This window comes from Hordeum vulgare, chromosome 7H (assembly GCF_904849725.1).
Source record: "Hordeum vulgare subsp. vulgare chromosome 7H, MorexV3_pseudomolecules_assembly, whole genome shotgun sequence".
NCBI classification, from domain to species: Eukaryota; Viridiplantae; Streptophyta; class Magnoliopsida; order Poales; family Poaceae; genus Hordeum; species Hordeum vulgare.
Genome location: NC_058524.1, coordinates 248789616 through 248810834, shown reverse-complemented (window position 1 = coordinate 248810834; position 21219 = coordinate 248789616). Strand labels below are relative to the sequence as shown.

Sequence of the window (21219 nt, the reverse complement as noted above, 5' to 3'; positions counted from 1 at the left end):
CTATGATTGACGTAAGTAGGTGTTCAGGATCACTTACTGATCAGCTAGTCTCCGTCCGCTAGCATAGACCACCATCAATATCTGGTTCTTCGTAAGCTAGCCACTATAAATGCTTAGGATGCTGCAACCTAAACACCGAACCTTCCTTACCTAATAACTTGACTAGTTCTGGCACCGAGGTCATAGATTGCTGAGTCCCCGTGGCTCACAGATTACTTCAACACACGAACAGATATAGGTACGGCCGACACAGGTGATCCTGATGGAACGCACCTGGCGTGGCAGTACAATGAGGAGAACGACCGCATGTACATGAACTATCCAGAAGACTGAGGCATGGTCGTGATCGTGGGCAAGTATGCAGGGTAGCATATCCATTTCTCATGTTATGTAGTCCGTAGCGGAACTACCTTGTTTGAATAAATGCGTGATGTAAACTCTGATATTATTTATGAGATGGCATATTAATCCCTATTTGTCATTCTATTATTATGTATGTGATATGTTATCGTGCTTGCGAAACGCTTAGATGCGCTTCTTTCCTTTTTGGGACCTCGTTCCCTAAATCGGAAAGGACCGCATCTTAGTCGTTACAGTGATGGTGTATTACCGAGTGGACCCCGAGATACCTCTCCGTCATACGGAGTGAAAAATCCAGCCTCAATCTATGCTAACTCAACAAACACCTTCGGAGATACTTGTAGAGCACCTTTATAGTCACCCAGTTACTTTGCGACGTTTTATACACACAAGGCATTCCTCCGGTGTCAGTGAGTTACATGATCTCATGGTCATAGGAACGTATACTTGACATGCAAAAAACAATAGCAACAAAATAACACGATCACATGCTACGCTTATAGTACTCCATTCCTGGATTACTTTGAAACCTGCCTGCCATACTTATGGCAAGGCTGACATCCGGTCTAGTGCACAGCATTGCATACATGGTAGACCCTATGGCTTAAGCATAGGGGACGACACTCATCGTTTCTCTATCTTTTGCAGTCACTAGGCATTGAGTCTTACTCAACTTTATACCTTGTAACACAGGCAAGAACCCCTTCTTGCATTGTTCCATTTTGAACTTCTTCAAAATCTTATCAAGGTATGTGTTTTGTGAAATTCCTATTAGGCATCTTGATCTATCTCTATAGATCTTAATGCCTAATATGTAAGCAGCTTCTCCGAGGTCCTTCATTGAAAAACTTTTATTCAAGTAATCCATTATGCTTCCCAAAAGTTCTATATTGTTTCCAATCAGCAATATGTCATCCACATATAATATTAGAAAAACTACAAAGCTCCCACTCACTTTCTTGTGAATACAAGCATCTCCAAAAACTTGTATAAACCCGAACGCCTTGAACACCTCATCAAAGCGCTGATTGCATCATATACAACTCTTCACACTTTGTCAGCATTCTCTGGATCAACAAAACCTTCTGGTTGCATGATATAAAACTCTTCCTTAATAAACCCGTTAAGGAACGGTGTTTTGACATCCTTCTACCAAATTTCATAATCGAAAAATGCAGCTATTGCTAACATGATTATGATGGACTTAAGCATCGCTACTCGTGAGGAAGTCTCATCGTAGTCAACTCCTTGAACTTGTGAAAACCCCTTTTCCATAAGTCGAGCTTTATAGACGGTGACATTACCGTCCATGTCCGTCTTCTTCATAAAGATCCATTTGTTCTGAATGGCCTTTCAGCCTTCGGGTAATACTTCCAAAGTCCATACTTTGTTTTAATACATAGATTCTATCTTGGATTTCATGGCCTCCAACCATTTGTTGCAATCCGGGCCCACCATTGCTTCTCCATAGCTCGCAGGTTCATTGTTGTCTAACAACATAATTGATAAGACAGGATTCCCGTACCACTAAGGAGCAGTACGTGCCCTTGTCGACCTACGAGGTGTGATAGCAACTTGATCTGAAGCTTCATGATCATCATCATTAGCTTCCTCTTCAACTGGTGTAGCCTCGACATAAACTTGTTTTTGTCCTGCGCCACCATCTAGTTGAAGCAAATGTTCTACAACCTCATCAAGTTCTATCTTCCTCCCACTCAATTCTTTCGGGAGAAACTCTTTCTCAAGAAAAGCTTCGTTCTTAGTGACAAACACTTTGCCCTCGGATCTGAGATAGAAGGTATACCCAACTGTCTCTTTTGGGTAACCTATGAAGACGCACTTTCTACTTTGGGTTCAAGCTTTTTGACATAAGCAGCACATCCCCAAACTTTAAGAAATGACAACTTTGGCTTCTTGCTATACCACAGTTCATATGGTGTCGTCTCAACATATTTTGATGGTGCCCTATTTAAAGTGAATGCAGTTGTCTCCAATGCATAGCTCCAAAACAATAACAGCAAATCGGTAGGAGACATCATAGATCACACCATATCTAATAAAGTACGATTAGAACGTTTGGGCACACCATTACGCTGTGGTGTTCCAGGCGGTGTCAACTATGAAACAATTGCACATTGTCTTAAGCAAGCACCAAACTCGTAACTCAGATACTCACCTCCTCGATCAGATCTTAGGAATTTGATCTTCTTGGTACGATGATTTTCAACTTCACTCTGAAATTGCTTGAACATTTCAAACATTCCACACTTGTGCTTCATTAAGTAAATATAACCATATCTACTCAAATCATTAGTGAAGGTGAGAAAATAACGATAACCACCGCGTGCCTCTATGCTCACGGTCCGCATACATCAGTATGTATGATCTCGAACAAGTCACTTGCACGCTCCATTGTTCGGGAGAACGGAGTCTTAGTCATCTTACCCATGAGGCATGGTTCACATGTGTCAAGTGATTCAAAATCAAGTGACTCCAAAAGTCTATCAGCATGGAATTTCTTCATGCGTTTTACACCAATATGACCTAAGCGGTAGTGCCACAAGAAAGTGGCGCTATTATTATCAACTCTACATCTTTTGGTCTCAATGTTATGTATATGTGTATCATCACTATAGAGATTCAACATGAATAAACCCCTCACATTCGGTGCATGACCATAAAAGATATTACTCATATAAATAGAACAACCATTATTCTCTGAATTAATGAGTAACCGTCTCACAATAAACAAGATCCATATATAATGTTCATGCTTAACGCATGCACTAAATAACATTTATTTAGATTCATCACTAATCCCGATGGTAATTGAAGTGAAATCGTGTCGACGGCGATCGCATCAATCATGGAACCATTTCCCACGTGCATCGTCACTTCATCCTTCGCAACCCTTCGTTTATTCCACGGTTCCTCTTTCGAGTTGCAAATGTGAGGAACAGAACCGGTATCAAATACCCAGGCGCTACTACCACAGTTGGTGAGGTACACATCAATAACATGTACCACAACTGTTTGGCTTTGGCCACCTTCTTATCGGCCAAATACTTGGGGCCGTTTCGCTTCGAATGAACAGTCCCCTTGCAATAATAACACTCAATTTTTGGGTTGCATCCAGCCTTGGGTTTCTTCGTCGGAGGGGCAACTGCCTTGCCACTCTTCTTGGAGTTACCCTTCTTGCCCTTGCCGTTTTTCTTGAAACTAGTGGTCTTATTGACCATCAACACTTGATGTTCTTTCTGGATTTCTGACTCATCGACTTTCAGCATTGCAAACAGCTTGACAAGTGACTTATTCATCCCTTGCATGTTATAATTCAACACGAAGCTCTTATAGCTAGGTGGCGGTGACTGAAGAACTCTATCAGTGATAGCCTCTTGCGGGAGAGCAATCCCCAGCTCAGCTAGACGATTAGAGTACCCAGACATTCTGAGTATGTGTTCACTGACAGACCCGTTCTCCTCCATTTTGCAAGCATAGAACTTATCGGAGGTTTCATACCTCTCGATCCGGGCATTCTTCTCAAAGATAAACTTCAATTCCTGGAACATCTCATATGCTCCATGACATTCAAAATGTCTTTGAAGTCCCAGTTCTAAGACATACAAAACTGCACATTGAACTAATGAGTAGTCATCCTTACGCGACTGCCAAGCGTTCAAAACATCTTGGATCGTAGTTTTTGGTGGTGCATCACCTAGCCCTTCATCAGGGACATATTGCTTTTGGGCAGCTGTGAGGATAAGCGTCAGATTACGGGCCTAGTCAACAAAGTTGCTTCCATCATCTTTCAGCTTAGCTTTCTCTAGGAACGCATTAAAATCCAGGGTTGCTACTTCGCGAGCCATTGATCTATAACATAAAATTTTGCAAAGATTACTTAGACTATGTTCAAGATAATTGAGTTTAGCTAATCATATTACTAATAAACTCCCACTCAAATTGACATCCCTCTAGTCATTCGAGTGTCGCATGATCCAAATTCACTAACTCAAGTCCGATTATCACGTGAGTTGAGTTTAGTTTCAATGGTGAACATCTCCATGTTGATCATATCAACTATATGGTTCATGCTCGACCATTCAATCTCTTGTGTTCCAAGGCCATGTCTGTACATGCTAGGCTCGTCAAGTTTAACCCGAGTGTTTCGCGTGTGCAACTGTTTTGCACCCGTTGTATGTGAATGTAGAGTCTATCACACCTGATCATCATGTGGTGTATCAAAACGACGAACTGTCGCAACGGTGCACAATCGGGGAGAACACAATTTTATCTTAAAATTTTAGCGAGGGGTCACCTTATAATGCTACCGTCGTCCTAAGCAAAATAAGGTGCATGAAAGGATTAACATCACGTGCAAATCATAAGTGACATGATATGGCCATGAACTTGTGCTTCTTGATCTCCACCACCAAAGCACCGGCATGATCTCCATTGTCACCGGCGCCACACCATGATCTCCATCAATGTGCTGCCATCGAGGTTGTCATTGAAAAGACCTCGATGACGCCTAGAGGGGGGGTGCATAGGCTATTTAAAAACTTCTTCAGATTTGGCTTGAACCTAATGCGGAAATAAACTAAGAGGGTACTTGTCAAGCACAAATCCTAAATGCACTAGGCACTGCAACGTGTATCAACAACACAATCTACCAAGATGGACACAATACAGTTACTAACAAGCACAAGTAAGTTACACAAACTTAATTGAGCTATATCACATGACAAGTAGGTGAACGACACAAGGTACTAGATCACACTATAGCACACGATATATCAAAAGCTGCAAGTGTGAACGTGTGGATATAGAGGGTATGCTTGAATGATTAATCTTGTACAAGAAATAGCCAACACAATATAATGAGCACAAACAATATGTAATGTATGTATGCTCAAGTAACACAAGTAAACCACAAGTAAGGAGTTAGGGTTAAGGATAACCAAGGTCACTGAGACGAAGATGTATCCCGATGTTCACTTCCTTGGAGGGAAGCTAGTCACCGTTAGAGAGGTGGATGTTACCACAAAGGCACACCAACGCCACGAAGGCTCACCCTATTCTCCCTTTGAGATAACACCACGAAGGCGTTTCTCAACCACTAGTGGTAAGCCTTTGAGGTGGCTTCCAAACCCTCACAAACTTTTCCGGGGGGTAATCACACGAATTGATTCCTCTCCGAAGAACTCCTACCGCATAGGAGTCTCCAACCTCCAAGAGTAACAAGATCACGGGGAATGCTCAAAACTTGCTCAAATCTCAAATAGCTTGGGTTGAGAGGAGGAGAGGGAGACGATCTATCTTTTGATTGGAACAACTCTCAAAGGGGCTCACAAATGCTCTTGGGATCTAAGAATTTGGTGTGAGAAAATGTGTGTGAGGTAGAAGTGTGTTCTTATGAGGATAAGGTTGTGTTGGGCGACCCTCTCACGAAGTGGGAGGGGGTATTTATAGTGGGGAGAGAAAAACAGCTGTTGGGGACACTTTCAGCCACACAGGGTCCGGACGTCCGACAATTTCCGGAAGTCCGAGCGTCCGCGAGGGGTCGGACGTCCGACTCGGGTCGGTCGTCCGAGAGCTGTAGATATGTCTGGAAACACTGTGAGTTGAACAGGCACCGGACGTCTGGAGAAGGCCGGAAATCCGAGTTATTCGACTCAACTTCTTCTGGTGGGAGGTTCCGGATTTCCGAAAGGGGACGGACGTCCGACCCTCGGACGTCCAGAGGGAGCCGGAAATCTGAGTTATAGAGCTCATGTTCTTCTGGTGCAGGGCTCCGGATTTCCGAAGCCTGTCGGTCGTCCGACCCTTGACCGGCCCTCGGACGTCCGAAGGGAGCCGGAAGTCCGAGTTATATGGCTCAAGTTTCTCTGGTGCATAGTTCCGGAATGCCGAAGCTGGTCGGATATCCGGGCCTCGGACGTCCGGAGGGAGCCGGAAGTCCGAGTTATATGGCTCAGATTTCTCTGGTATAGGATTCCGGATTTCTGAAGCAGTCGGTCGTCCGGCCCTCGGACGTCCGGAGGAAGCCGGATGTCCGAGGCACTGGTTCTGTTTTTAGATAACAGCAGAGCAGTGGAGATGTGGTCTGAGAAGAACAGTGGAGATGTAGTTTGAGCAAGTTCATCGCAAAACCTGTGATCCCCTCTTAATAGTGCGGGGTCCCTAAAGACTCAAGAATCATAAAAGGGGTACTGATGATCCATACTTGAGTGTATACTTTTATTCGCTGATCATCACTCCGCACAACTAACGTCAAAGGAACTGATACCTTTGAGTTAGCCTTTCACTTGAGCTTGATGTTGTTGTTCCTTCTTGGCTCAAGTTGAAAGCAAGACATGATGAAGTCTTCAAGTAGCTCTCCCATACACAATGTGGAAAGCCTAGCTTATGTATTCATCTTCATTTGTCCATCATGTGAACATCCACAAGAATCAAGCATGTAGTGCTCTGGAATGCTTATCTTGATCTTGTCCTTGTTAGCACATGAGCTTGTCCTTATCAACACATGATCATTAACAATAGTTTCAGTGATATATTCGTGTTGATCCACTTGAACTTGCACACCACAATGTTGATGACGATCACCACTTGACGTCATCCTTCATGGGTTGTATGAGATCTTCCTTTTGACGCAAGCCCATGGAAGCACACCTAACCCCCACATAGGACTCTCACAAAGACCATGGGTTAGTACACAAACACGTAATGGACAATGCTTACCATACCATGGGATCACTTGATCCCTCTCGGTACATCTTATACGCTTTGTGTGTTGATCATCTTGATTTACTCTTTGTCTGAGATCTTGATCAACCTAGTGTTTCTATGACCATTCTTTGGATAATACCTTGAATACCATCTTGGTCATCATATAAACTCCTTGAACCCAACAGATGGACTTCAAGAAGTGCCTATGGACAAATCCTATAAATATGGCTTAAGGCAACCATTAGTCCATAGGAATTGTCATCAATTACCAAAACCACATATGGAGATATATGCTCTAACAGTCATCCTAACTATGTTATTACTACTAAAGCTACTACTAGCGATAAAGCAAAGCATCACCAAGCACAAAATAATTAAAGACAACCCTATGGCTCCTGCTGGTTGTTGTAGCATTGACGTCCAAGTCGATATTTATCTATTACAATATGATCATCTCATACATCCAATATATCATATCATGTCTTTGTCCATATCACATCACATGCATACCCTGCAAAAACAAGTTAGATGTCCTCTAATTTGTTGTTGCAAATTTTACGTGGCTGCTATGGGTATCTAGTATGATCACATCTTACTTACGCAAAGCCACAACGGTGATATGCAAATTGCAATTTAACCTTCTCCAAGGACCGCCTCGGTCAAATACTATTCAAATAAAGTTGAAGAAATAGACACCCGCGAGTCATCTTTATGCAACATGTTGCATGTTAGTCGATGAAACCGGTCTCTCGTAAGCGTACGAGTAATGTTGGTCTGGGCCGCTTCAATCCAACAATACCGCTGAATCAAGAAAAGACTAAGGATGGCAGAAAATTGAACATCAACGCCCACAAACTCATTTGTGTTCTACTCGAGATATCATCTACGCATGAACCTACCTCATGATGCCACTGTTGGGGAACGTAGCATGGGAAACAAAAAAATTCCTACGCACACGCAAAACCTATCATGGTGATGATCATCTGCGAGAGGGGAGATCGGATCCACATACCCTTGTAGATCACTAAGTGGGAAGCATTAAGAAACGCGGTTGATGTAGTCGAACATCTTCGCGATCCAAATCGTAAGTGTCCCACAAACTCCGTCCCGATCTAGTACCGAACGACCGGCACCTCCGCGTTCAGCACACGTACAGCTCGATGACAATCTCCGCCTTCTTGATCCAGCAAGAGAGACGAAGAGGTAGCTGAATTCTCCGGCAGCACGATGGCGTGGCGGTGATGGTGGTGGAGCTACTATGATAGGGCTTTGTCGTGTCGTACCAAACTAGCTACGGGGTGTCACGAAGTGGTGGAGGGAGAGAGGGCTGCACTATGGCTTGGGGTCCCAAAAGCCTCTCTCACCTCCACTATATATAGGTGGAACAAGAGGGAGGGTTGCCTTGCCTCCTACTCAAAGTAGGAGGGCTTCGGCCGAGCCAAGGGGAGGATTCCTCCTCCAATTCGGTTTGGTGGAGGGCTCCCTTCCCACTTGTCCACCTCCATCTTTTTTTCCTTTTCCTTTTATTTTTGCCTTTGGTCGTAATAGGTTATTGGGCTGGCCTCACCAGACCACTACGGGCTGGTGCACCACCCATAGGCCTATTAGGCCCCCTCCCGGGTGAGTGTCCCCTCTAGGTAAAACCCTGGAACCCATTCGTCACTCCCGGTACTTTACCGATAATACCCGAAATCTTTCGGGAAGCCAAATGTAACATTCCTATATACCAATATTCGTCTCTGGACCATTCCGGATACCCTCGTGACGTCCGGTATCTCATCCGAGACTCCAAACAACATTCGGTTACCAACATTAATAATTCAACTATACCGAAACGTCATCAAACATTAAGTGTGCAGACCATGCGGGTTCGAGAACTATGTAGACATGACCAAGACACTCTCCGGTAAATATCCAATAGCGGGACCTGGATGCCCATATTGGATCCTACATATTCTACGAATATATTATCGGTTGAACCTCTATGTCAAGGATTTAGTTAATCCCGTATATCATTCCCTTTGTCCTTCGGTATGTTACTTGCCCGAGATTCCATCGTCGGTGTCTCCATACCTATTTCAATCTCGTTACCGGCAAGTCTCTTTACTCATTCCATAATACAAGATCTCGTGGCTAACTCTTTAGTCACATTGCTTGCAAGGCTTGTTTGTGATGTTGTATTACCGAGTGGGCCCCGAGATACCTCTCCGTCATACGGAGTGACAAATGCCAGTCTCGATCCATGCTAACTCAACGGACACCTTTGGAGATACCTGTAGAGCACCTTTACAGTCACCCAGTTACGTTGCGACTTTTGACACACACAAGGCATTCCTCCGGTGTCAGTGAGTTACATGATCTCATGGTCATAGGAACGTATACTTGACATGCACAAAACAATAGCAACAAAATAACACGATCACATGCTATGTTTATAGTTTGGGTCTTGCCCATCACATCATTCTCCTAATGATGTGATCCCGTTATCAACTGACAACACTTTTCTATGGCTAGGAAACCTTAACCATCTTTGATCAACGAGCTAGTCAACTAGAGGCTCACTAGGGACATTGTTTTGTCTATATATCTGCACATGTATTTGTGTTTCCATTCAATACAATTATAGCATGGATAAAAAACGATTATCTTGAAACATGAAATATAATAATAACTATTTTATTATTGCCTCTAGGGCATATTTCCAACAATACTCAGTATGTCCCTTTTTGTCACTTGATGGCAAAGGGGGAGAAATCTGAGTTAGTCTTCAAGCGGGTCTTACCTTATGGGCTATTTTTTTGTTAATTTTCAACTCTCATTTTTCTGAAGTGTTTGGTTGTATGAGTTGTAAATGTATGCTCGGTGGTGTTCTCAAACTTTTTAACCATTTGTTTCGCATGCTTATTCCTCACAATGATTCATGCACGCATGCTGAAATTCGTCACACACCACATTCCATCATGCATTTCAATTTCCTCATGATATATGTTAAATGCGTGCATGGATTACAAGATATAGGGGGAGATCTCCATGGTATAAACCTACAATGTGCATTTGCAGTCCAAAGAAAATTCCTCAAATATGCACATCTTCAGGGGAGTTTCTCTATATCTTGCAATCAAATTCCTCAAACTATGTACTTACACCTCATATATGTATCCCGGTTGAAAACTTAACCTATTTGTCATCAATCACCAAAAAGGGGGAGATTGTAAGTGCATCGAGTGATCCTTAGTGATTTTGGTGTATTGAAGACTTACGGGTTAAGAGACTAATGTGTTTATGAGTGCACACAAGCTCTATAAATCGCTGGGGAGTTTGAGTTATTCTAAGAATATCGACCCCTAAAAATGTATGTCTTCGGCTGGAGACTTTGGTAATTCCTCGAAGACTTTGAAAGCAAGGAAATTGGTGTGTCCTTGAAGATATTGATGCGATGACTTTGAAGCGTGAATACTTTTATTTTCATATTTTCATTTCCTTTCTTTTGAGTCACAGGATCATCGTATTGTTAAAGGGGGTAGAGGTAAAACTAAGGAAAAGTTTCCAAATGATGCTCATCTCAAAGCCTACACATAACCAATTCTTCGAGTGAAGCCTTTGGAAATCTTTTACAGTTAGTCAATTTCTTTAGTGACAGAGACGAAGATCTTCTCGTCTCTGAGGAAATTGCTCTGACTGAGGAGTTAGGTTTTCGCGAGTGAGAATTACCTACAAGTGACGAATATGAGAGACATGAGGACTTTCACAGCTTGAAAGTTCTGACCGTTGTTGCGCCGCGCACTAGCTATCCCCAAACCTTATCCACATAACGATCATACCATTGGGGCATTTATGTCAAATCATGTCGGGATTGCTTTGAGGCTATAAATACACCCCCCCCCCCGGTAACCACTAGCTGGTTGGCTGCTCCGCGAGAAAAACTGACACTTGTCATTTGAGAGCAACCCATTCCTTGAAGACTTTGAGAGAAACTCATCAGTGAGGAAAAACCCCAAACACCCAAACCATAACCCAAAAACCCAAAGTGATTGAGCATCACTAAAGAGATTGTTCCTATGTGGAACTGATGCTTGTTACCTTTGAATACTCTGCATCTTCCAGATGTTTAGGCATCACTGGTCTAGAGCATCAAGCAATAAATTGTAGATTGCCGGGTGACCAAGTTTGTGAGGGTTTGGAAGTCTGCCCTCAAGACTTACCACGAGTGTTGGGCGAGGATTGTGTGTTCTTAGCTCAAGGAGAATACGGTAAGGACTTAGTGTCCTGGGACTGTGTGTCCTTTGGTTTAAATACCAAGCCGCTCCAAACCAGGCGTACGAGTGTCACATGAGTTGGAACTATGTCATCAAATCATTCACTTCACCGAGTACCTGGTTCTATTTCCTCAACCCTTCTATTTCCTCATTTATGTGTTGATGAAATTGATCGTTACTGTTTGAAGAATTTGACTGAAGACTTTCACAATTTCCTCATCTCAAATTCTTCACTTCACTTGTTCTTCACATGTGTGTCCTCATCACACTTCTCGCGCTAAGTGCATGTTCCATTTCATCAAGATGACTATGTTTTTACTGTGTTCCGCTTACGGCTGACTATTTATTCCGCTACAAACTGATCGTGACTGAGCAATTTCCTCACCGCCAAATTCCTCAGTGAAAAATTCATAAAAATTGCCTATGCACCCCTCTCTAGTCGATATAACGCACTTTTAAAGACCATCACAGATCAGGCTAGGATGGAAGAGGTATTCTCAGAGTCCTTTCTCAATCTTATTGGGATGACTCGCGCTAGAAATCACACCTTGGACTTGGTCTTGGACTTTTTGGGGCTGACTATGGTGGAGATGAATGATATTGAGGAGATATTGGAAAGTTCTTTCACTGTGCTTGGCCGATAATCAAGCACGACATCATGGATGTTATAATTAAGATTTCCATTGGTGATGGCAGAGGGTTCACAAAGCTTAACGGGTCACTGATTGTGCTCCTTCCTAAGAAGGTGGATGCAGAGCTCGTGGTGGATTTCTGGACTATAAGCCTGCCACATATTATGGCCAAGATTTTCGCTAAACTTCTATCTACTCGGGTAAGACCCCATATGAAGAATCTGGTGGCATACAATCAGCCGGCCTTCGTAAAGGAAAGGAATATTCACGATGATTTCTTGTTGGTTAGACAAGTGGCAAGGAAGATCTCGACGAGAAAATGTCCACGTGTCTTCCACAAACTCGACATATCACGTGCTTTTGATTCCCTTTCCTAGCCTTTCTTGTTTAAGATCTTCAGAGCCAAAGGTTTCAGAGAGAAGTGGTTAAAATGGATGAGTATACTATTGCAATCGGCCTCCACATGCATATTGGTCAACGGAATGCGAGGAAGGCGCATATCGCATGCCTAGGGACTTCGGCAAGGAGATCTGATTTCTCCGTTGCTCTTCGTCATTGCTCTTGAGGCCCTCAAAGCTATGATTGCTAAAGGTATAGACCAAGACGTGCTGAGTACATACACAGGTATATCGGTGATGCAACGCATCTCCATCTACGCAATTACGTACTCTAGAAAAAAGCATATTCATATGGCCACATTTCAGTCACGTTAGCAACCTTGAAGCATGTTTTTTAGAAACAAGCAAATTTGTTTTTAGGCGTTCTTTTTCTTCAAGCGACTTTATTATGGCCTACACAGTGTCGTCACGGGCCCATATAAGCCCAAAGTCATGGGGCCATTCCAGCCCAATCATTCGCCAAGCCGAGCAGTGAGACAGAAGCGATGAGCACCTAAAAAAAAGATTATTCTCAAGAGAAAAGATGAGCAAGAGGCGAGCCGTCTTGTTGTTACGGGAAAGATTCCGGCCCTGTTTCTTGGCGCACCGCGGCGACCGGCCGACGAGCATCCACCGTCTCCAAGCCGCCTCTCCTCGCTGCAGCAGCGTAGAGACTTCTTCCTCCAGCTCCAGAGCCTCTCCGCGTCCACAGTTCCTCGCCATGGAGGTAGTCCGCTCCATCTTCTCCTGTTTCTCCTCGCCCCGCTCCGTAAGTTCTTCCTGGAATCGTCTGATTGCGCTGTAGCTGGCTAGTTAATTTTGATCTGGTTCACCTTTCATCTGTAATGTAAGAAGTGTCTGTGCAGAATTGAGGGAGGGGGGGGGGGGGGTCAAAGTCCTAATTAGAGGAGAATTTTAGACCACATGGTTTGGTTTTCGTAGTGCCAACTTCCTTAGGTAAATATATTTTGTATTTGCTGAGATCATCTTTCTGAGGGGCTTTGGTTGGATCTGACTCAGTCCCTGTGGACCCGTAGACTCAATTTTAAGTGTGATGATCATATTTGAGGCTTGGAATGTGGATGGTGTGAATCATCCAAATGGAAAGGTCGCCAGGCTGCTAGGCTATTTTAGGCATCTGGTTGGTAAACATTTTCAACTACCATCATCCAAGCGAGTTAAGATTGTTCTCTTATGGCATGATCCATATGAACTTTATTTAATTTGTCAATCACAGGGTGATAGAACGTGGATCTACTAGGCATAGATAGATCCGGTACAAACCCGTGACTTTACCTTGTCCTGAGCCGGATGAGCTCGCATCGTTCTCCATCGGTGTGGTAGCGACGGCGGTGATGGAGAAGAAGGGTTAGGCGTAGGTGGAGCTTCCCGTGAGCACCGCGCTTAACCTAGATCGGATAGGTATGTCGGTAGGGGTGTGACGGCGGCGAATCTCGTAGTTCGTGCCCCGGCACCCCACCGTCCTTTATATAGCGCGGGTCACAGGGGCCCACCAACCATAATGGGTTGGGCGCCCCCGATCAAGGCGCATAGATCAAGGCCCGGTGGGCCGTTGGGCCCATGCGGTGAGAGATCAATCTAACATTCTCCCCCTTGATCTCGACTTTTACTTATGACTTTATACCTTTTATTTGTTCCATCACATATAGGCATGTAGAGCATGTCTCATCGTCACAACTTAATTGCCGATAGAATCATACAGCTACAACACACTTTTGCTTTGAAACAAATTCATTTACTTTTGGGCCTCTTATGATCTAGGAATCATAGGCTTTCCAACAAACCCATGCCGGCTAAGTGTTCCTTGAACACACTGGGTGGTAAGCCTTTCGTTAGCGGATCCGCAAGCATATACTTCGTACTTATATGCTCGAGACTTATAGTTTGATCCTGGATTTTATCTTTCACAACGTAATACTTTATATCTATTGTCTTGGAAGCATTGCTGGACTTGTTGTTGTGAGCATAGAATACTGCGGGCTGGTTGTCACAGTATATCTTTAGTGGCTTGTGAATACAATCTACCACTTTCAAATCGGGTATAAACTTCTTTAACCATATCACCTGCCCGGTGGCTTCAAAGCATGCTATGAACTCTGCTTGCATCGTGGACGATGCAACTATGGTCTGTTTGGAGCTTTTCCATGAAATAGCTCCCCCTGCGAGAGTGAACACGTACCCTGACGTGGATTTTCTATCATCTCTATCTCCCGCAAAATCTGCGTCTGAGTACCCTTTTATCTCTAGGGACTCAGATCTCCTGTATGTTAGCATGATTTCTTTTGTGCCTTGCACATAACACAGAGCTTTCTTTGCCATCTTCCATTGCTCTTGGCCTGGATTTGCTTGATATCTACCGAGTACCCCGGTGATAAACGCCAAGTCATGGCGTGTGCACACTTGTCCATACTGTAAACTTCCAACAACCGAAGTATACGGTATTGTTTTCATTTCATCGAGCTCGTACTTATTCTTGGGACATTGGTGATTCCCAAAACTATCGCCCTTGACTATTGGAGCAGGTGTGGCTTTACACTTATGCGTATTATACTTTTGGAGAACTTTCTCTAAATATGCTTTCTGTGAGAGTCCTAAGACTCCATTTTTCCTGTCTCGGTGAATTTCAATGCCCAAAACATATGATGCATCACCAAGGTCTTTCATGTCAAAGTTCGAGGATAAAAACTTCTTTGTCTCTTGTAGTAGACTAATACCATTGCTTCCAAGCAAGATATCATCCACATACAAGATTAGGAAAATATATTTCCCATGTTTAAACTTTGCATAAATGCAGTTATCCTCAACTTTTTCTTGAAATCCAAACCTTTTAATAGTATCATTAAACTTTATGTACCACTGTCTAGAGGCTTGCCTTAGCCCATAAATGAATTTCTTTAGGCGGCATCCCATATTTTCCTTGCCTTCCATGATAAAACCCTTGGGTTGTTTCATGTAGACATCTTCTTCTAAATCTCCGTTTAGAAATGCCGTCTTTACATCCATTTGATGCAGCTCTAAATCAAAATGAGCAACTAGTACCATTATGATTCTGAAGGAATCCTTACAAGAGACTGGAGAAAAAGTCTCATTGTAGTCTATTCCTTCTCTTTGCGTGAATCCTTTTGCCAGAAGTCGGGCTTTATACTTATCAACATTCCCATTAGAGTCATACTTTGTTTTGTAGACCCATTTGCAGCCTACTGTCTTTGCTCCTTTAGGAATAATCTCTAAGTCCCAAACATTATTGGAACTCATCGATTTCATCTCATCTTCCATTGCCTCTAGCCATTTTGATGAGTGAGGGCTTTTAATGGCTTCTTCGTATGTGGTGGGATCACCATCCATATGAACCATTTCCGTGTTATAGACTTTATAATCAGTAGAAATAGTAGGTCTTCTTGTTCTATTAGACCTTCTAAGTGCCTCATTGTCTGGCACACTTTCTACTTTTTCTTGCTGCAATTCCCTTTCATGATCAACAACGGGTTCAGCCGGCTCCTGAAGGACAGGTTCCGGGTCTTCTCCCATAGTTGTCATCGTTGGAGTCACAGCTGGTAGCGAGAAAAATGGCTCTTGAATCATCGGAATGGGTGCATGCACCCTTTTCTCCTCAAGATCAATTTTCCGAGCTACCATGCTCCCCCTCATCATTTCGTCCTCTAAGAAGACAGCATGTCTCGTTTCCATAAACTTTGTGTATCTGTCAGGACAGTAGAAACGAAAACCTTTTGATCTATCAGGGTAGCCAATGAAATGGCAACTCACTGTCTTTGGATCTAACTTTCCAATGTTTGGATTAAACATTTTGGCCTCAGCTGGACATCCCCACACTCTGAAGTGTTGCAGGGATGGCACTCTTCCTGTCCATAGCTCGTGTGGTGTTTTGGGCACCGACTTGCTTGGTACTCTGTTGAGAATGTGAATGGCGGTTTTAAGTGCCTCCATCCACAATCCCAATGGCATGTCGGAGTAGCTCATCATGCTGCGCACCATATCCATGAGGGTACGGTTACGCCTTTCAGCTACTCCATTTTGCTGAGGCTCGCCCGGCATTGAATACTGGGCGACAATGCCAGTCTCCTACAAGAACTTTGCAAAAGGTCCAGGAACTTGGCCATATGGTGTGTTCCGACCGTAGTACTCCCCCCCCCCCCCCCACGGTCTGACCTCACAATCTTAATCTTTTTGTCAAGCTGATTTTCAACTTCAGCTTTGAATATATCTTGAATTTATCCAATGCCTCATTTCTTTCTTTGATTGGATAAATGTAACCGAAGCGGGAGTAATCGTCTGTGAATGTTATGAATGAATCGTAACCATCCACATTTTTCACCGGAAACGGTCCACAAATATCAGTGTGGATAATTTTCAGTGTTCCTGTGCTTCGGTTTGCACCTTTCTTTATCTGGTTTACATATTTTCCTTTAATGCAATCTACGCATTGTTCTAAGTCAGAGAACTCCAACTTTGGAAGAATTTCGCTTTTGATTAATTTTTCTATTCTCCCCCTGGAAATATGGCCCAATCGACAGTGCCATAGTTTCGAGGAGTCGTGAGTTCTCTTTCTTTTCTTTTGTTCGTTGTTCGACGAAGAACTTTGCACATTCACATTATTTGCATAATTCACTTTGTCACGAATTGATAACAAATAAAGCTCATCATGAAGAAAGGCATTGCCTACATAATCATTATTGTACTACACGGTACATTTATCATGTCCAAAAACACATTGATAATTGTCTTTGTCTAAGCATGATGCACTTATTAAGTTCCTATTACATGAAGGCACAAAAAGCACATCTCTAAGCAAAAGCTTGAATCCTTCGGTTAGCTCCAAGGAGACATCACCTGGAGCTTCAACTTCTGCTTGGACACCATTTGCGACTTCAATACTTCTTTCGTTTTGTTACATGGTCCTCGTCGAACTGAACCCCTGTAAAGAGTTTGCAACATGAACAGTTGCACCTGAGTCAATCCACCAAGTAGATTTTGGAAACTTTACATACAGAGATTCATTTACTAAGGAAACAATATAGTTACCTCTCTTTGCCATGAAGGCCTTTAGCCAGGCAGCACAATCCTTCTTGTAGTGCCCTTTCTCCTTGCAGTATATACAAGTGTCCTTGTCTACTGTGATTGGCTTTGGCTGATAATAAGCGGGAGCCTTGACTTGGAGCTTGCCCAGTGGCTTTGAGGGAGAATTCTGGCCTCTAAGGCCTCGGCCTTCAGGCCCGCTCCGGCCTCGCGTGGCAGATAGGGTTTCATAGGGGCCGTCGGATGGGATCTGACGGTTGCCCGCGCGTTTCGGTGGGAACAAAAGGGGCGAGCCGGCTGGGGGAGAAACCCTAACTCCATTCCCCCCCCCCACACACACAGCGCCGCTCTCCTCTCCTATCTCTCGAGAGCAACGACCGGGCGTCTCTCTCGCGTCGAGGAGCACCTGTGGTGGCCGAGCCACTGCCTCGCGCGGCGGCCCTTGAGCCCCGCCGAGCGCAGCGCGCCGTCGCCCTTCTCTCCTCATGGCGCCTTCCCCTGTGCGTGGTGGCCAAGTCCTCCCTCGCGCCGGCGGCATGCATGCCCTGCCGAGGAGGATCTCTGGGGCCCCGCCGCGGTGGCGTGTCTTGGCCTGCGAGGTGGGTTTGGCCGCCGGCAGCGGAGACCATGGGTCCCGCGCCGCGCCGCGCCCTCTCCCCTGCTGGCGCCTTGTCTTGTTTCTGAGAGAGAGAGAGAGAAACAGAGCACCGTGGCCTCCCCTTTTGCCGGTGGCGCGCTCCCTTGCGGGAGCGCGTCGCCGTCGAGTGGGTTGACCGTGATGCCTTTTTTTCCTTTCGTTCCGCAGCGGCATGACTTGTTGGCTCCGCCTTTGTTCCTTTGCCGGCGCGTGCGAGCACCTTCATGGTGAACGCACCACCGTCAAGGGCGCGGTGATGGTGCCCTTTGCCCCGAAGGGCTGATACTTTACTTTGCATGTTCCCCTCTTCCTTTTTTTCTCCTGTTTTGGATCCGATCCGAATCCTTTCTTCCTTTTCCTGTTGGATCTAGATCTTTACTTTGCCTCCGAGGAGGTAGGTTCTTCTTCTCCACACCCCGGCTTGCCGAAGCGTGTGGGGATCGAGAGGAACAGGCGCGGCCTTGCGGCGGCGCTTCTTTGCCGACGAGGCCCGAGGCCATCTTCGGTACCTTGCCCATCTAGGGTTCATGTCGGGGTGGGGAAAAAAGAACTTCTTTTCGATTTCATTCAACCGAATAAATCTTTTGCCTAGTGGCTCTGATACCATTGATAGAACGTGGATCTACTAGGCATAGATAGATCCGATACAAACCTGTGACTTTACCTTGTCCTGGGCCGGATGAGCTCGCACCGTTCTCCATCGGTGTGGTAGCGACGGCGGTGATGGAGAAGAAGGGTTAGGCGTAGGTGGAGCTTCCGTGAGCACCGCGCTTAATCTAGATCGGATAGGTATGTCGGTAGGGGTGTGACGGCGGCGAATCTCGTAGTTCGTGCCCCGGCACCCCACCGTCCTTTATATAGCGCGGGTCACAGGGGCCCACCAACCATAATGGGTTGGGCGCCCCCGATCAGGGCGCATAGATCAAGGCCCGGTGGGCCGTTGGGCCCACGCGGTGAGAGATCAATCTAACACAGGGAACCAGTTTCGTTCACTGAATTTGACACCGCTTAGAATGGCAAAGTCGACTAATTATATGTGTTTCATGTTTCTGCTGGTGGGGACACTGTGATAGCATGGATTGTGGTCAAGCGGAGCTAGCGACAAGAACAAGGCTATGGTTGAGCAACTGCAGAGATATGGGGTAATCAAGTCGACCAAAGTTGCGGAGGTCATGGAGACCATCGATAGGGGTCTGTTTGTGCCTCCGGGTGGTTCTCCCTATTTTGATAGCCCAATGGCAATTGGCTACAATGCAACCATATCTGCGCCTCACATGCATGCTGCTTGCCTGGAGCTCCTGGAGGATCATCTGCAGGCTGGTATGCGGGCTCTGGATGTTGGATCAGGTATGTATCAGACTTGAGTATGTTCAATCAGTTCAACTGAAATATCTGAATTTGTACGGCCACATAAGGTGATGTTCATGTCTGATATCATTCCACAGATTTAGCAACCTGTATCTTTAAAGTTTAGAATGTGATGAAGTCTATCAAAATACATGTATGAGAGGCCTAGCTAAAAAAAACATATGAGAGGGCATTTCGCCACATTTGGCATGTCATCCACAGATTTTAACACTAAAATTTGACGATTTTGTAGTAATGCTGATATCTGTCAGATCATTTATTTCCTGTCCGAATGATAATACTAGCTTGTTTTAGTGGCTGAAATGATGAACACCTTGGTCCTAAACTCACTGGTTGGTTTTGGTAAATTGACAGGCACTGGGTACCTAACAGCTTGCTTTGCACTTATGGTTGGACCGGGAGGACGAGCAGTTGGTGTTGAACACATACCAGAGTTGGTTGCTTCTTCTACTGAAAACATCAAGAAAAGTTCAGCAGCCCCACAGCTGAATGATGGATCCCTCAGTATTCATATTGCTGGTAAGTAAAGCAAGTCTGACATTTTCTGCCATCTACTTTGCTTCCATCATGGCAAGTAGTATTTTTAGAACCATGTTAAGATGGGCATACAGACTCGTAATTATCAGGTTTTGTATATATATACATATACAAATTTGGTATGAGGATTCCTTCAGCTACATCCTACATAGGGTGCTTATTTCAGTTGGGGTTAACATAGTACAAATTTGATATGCGGATTTATTCAGCTATATCCTACATGGGGTGCTTATTTCAGTTGTGGTTAACATAGTAACAAGCTAGTATTTTATTCTTCAACTAGGTCAATGCCCATGCGTTGCAACAGGATATAAATATTCTAGTATGTTAGTTCGTGATCTAACTGCCCATGTTAATGTGATTGTTCAAATAAATGTTTATCAAATTCTGCCCGCAATTTACCTTATAGTTTGAGGAGAAGTTTAGTAAGTAAATTAAGGTGGAATTGGTGCAAAAGGTAAGTAAATCAATGTGATTGAGCGGCATACTAGGAACGTGCGGTCAAATATGGCATGGTGAAAAACAAACCGGCTGGATGAAAAAAAACGATAGAGAGACGTGATGAGAGTGGGCAACCGGTTAACAAAGAGTTCTCCCTCGCAGGAAAAGGAACGCTGCTTATTTTTGAAGTAAGTAGGTAGAGAAGAGAAGAGAAAAGTGAGTCTATTGTTTCACCATACCATACGGTTGTTCCCTCTCCATTTCTTTTATGTGTATATTTCTCCTTTTCATGGAATCCCTTAGCAATTGTGCCCATATTACTACGGTGTATCTCAAACTATAATGTTTGCAACTGATGATGCAGATGGTAGGGAAGGCTGGCCCGAGCTTGCACCATATGACTGCATCCATGTCGGAGCTGCAGCACCGCAGATTCCAGAGGCGCTAATCGAGCAGCTGAAGCCTGGTGGCAGAATGGTGATCCCGGTTGGGACCATCTTCCAGGAGCTGAAGGTGGTTGACAAGAAGCAAGATGGCGGTGTCAGCATAAGAGATGAGACGTCTGTGCGCTATGTGCCTCTCACCAGCAAGGATGCCCAGTTGCACTCAAATTGATCGCCGCATTCTGCCAACCAAATGCTATCTTCAATGTGTGAACCTAAAACCTCATTATCAAGGCGTTATGATTGGGCATAAAATGTATCCTGCTGTCGCTGCAAAACGCTGGGGTTCATGGGCAATGTAGGATACTGGCACTTCATCAAAGTATTAAAGCATATGTTTTGTGTTTGACTATCTATTGTACCGTCTTGAGGAATGGCTACCTCTTG

At 44.4% G+C, this 21219-nt stretch overlaps 1 protein-coding gene across 2 annotated transcripts; it reads left to right on the top strand.

The window, feature by feature from the left end:
- The first annotated feature begins 12868 nt into the window (after positions 1-12868).
- LOC123410629 (protein-L-isoaspartate O-methyltransferase-like) lies at positions 12869-21184 on the top strand. Of its 2 annotated transcripts, none has more exons than XM_045103571.1 (4): positions 12869-13120; positions 19117-19390; positions 19766-19930; positions 20754-21184. In XM_045103571.1, exons 1-4 carry the CDS (start codon positions 12896-12898, stop codon positions 21002-21004), a joined length of 915 nt encoding a protein of 304 aa, XP_044959506.1. In that variant the 5' UTR covers positions 12869-12895; the 3' UTR covers positions 21005-21184. The 2 variants fall into 2 exon arrangements, with proteins under 2 accessions (XP_044959506.1, XP_044959507.1); XM_045103572.1 differs by having other exon boundaries at positions 12870-13078.
- The last annotated feature ends 35 nt before the right edge of the window (positions 21185-21219 follow it).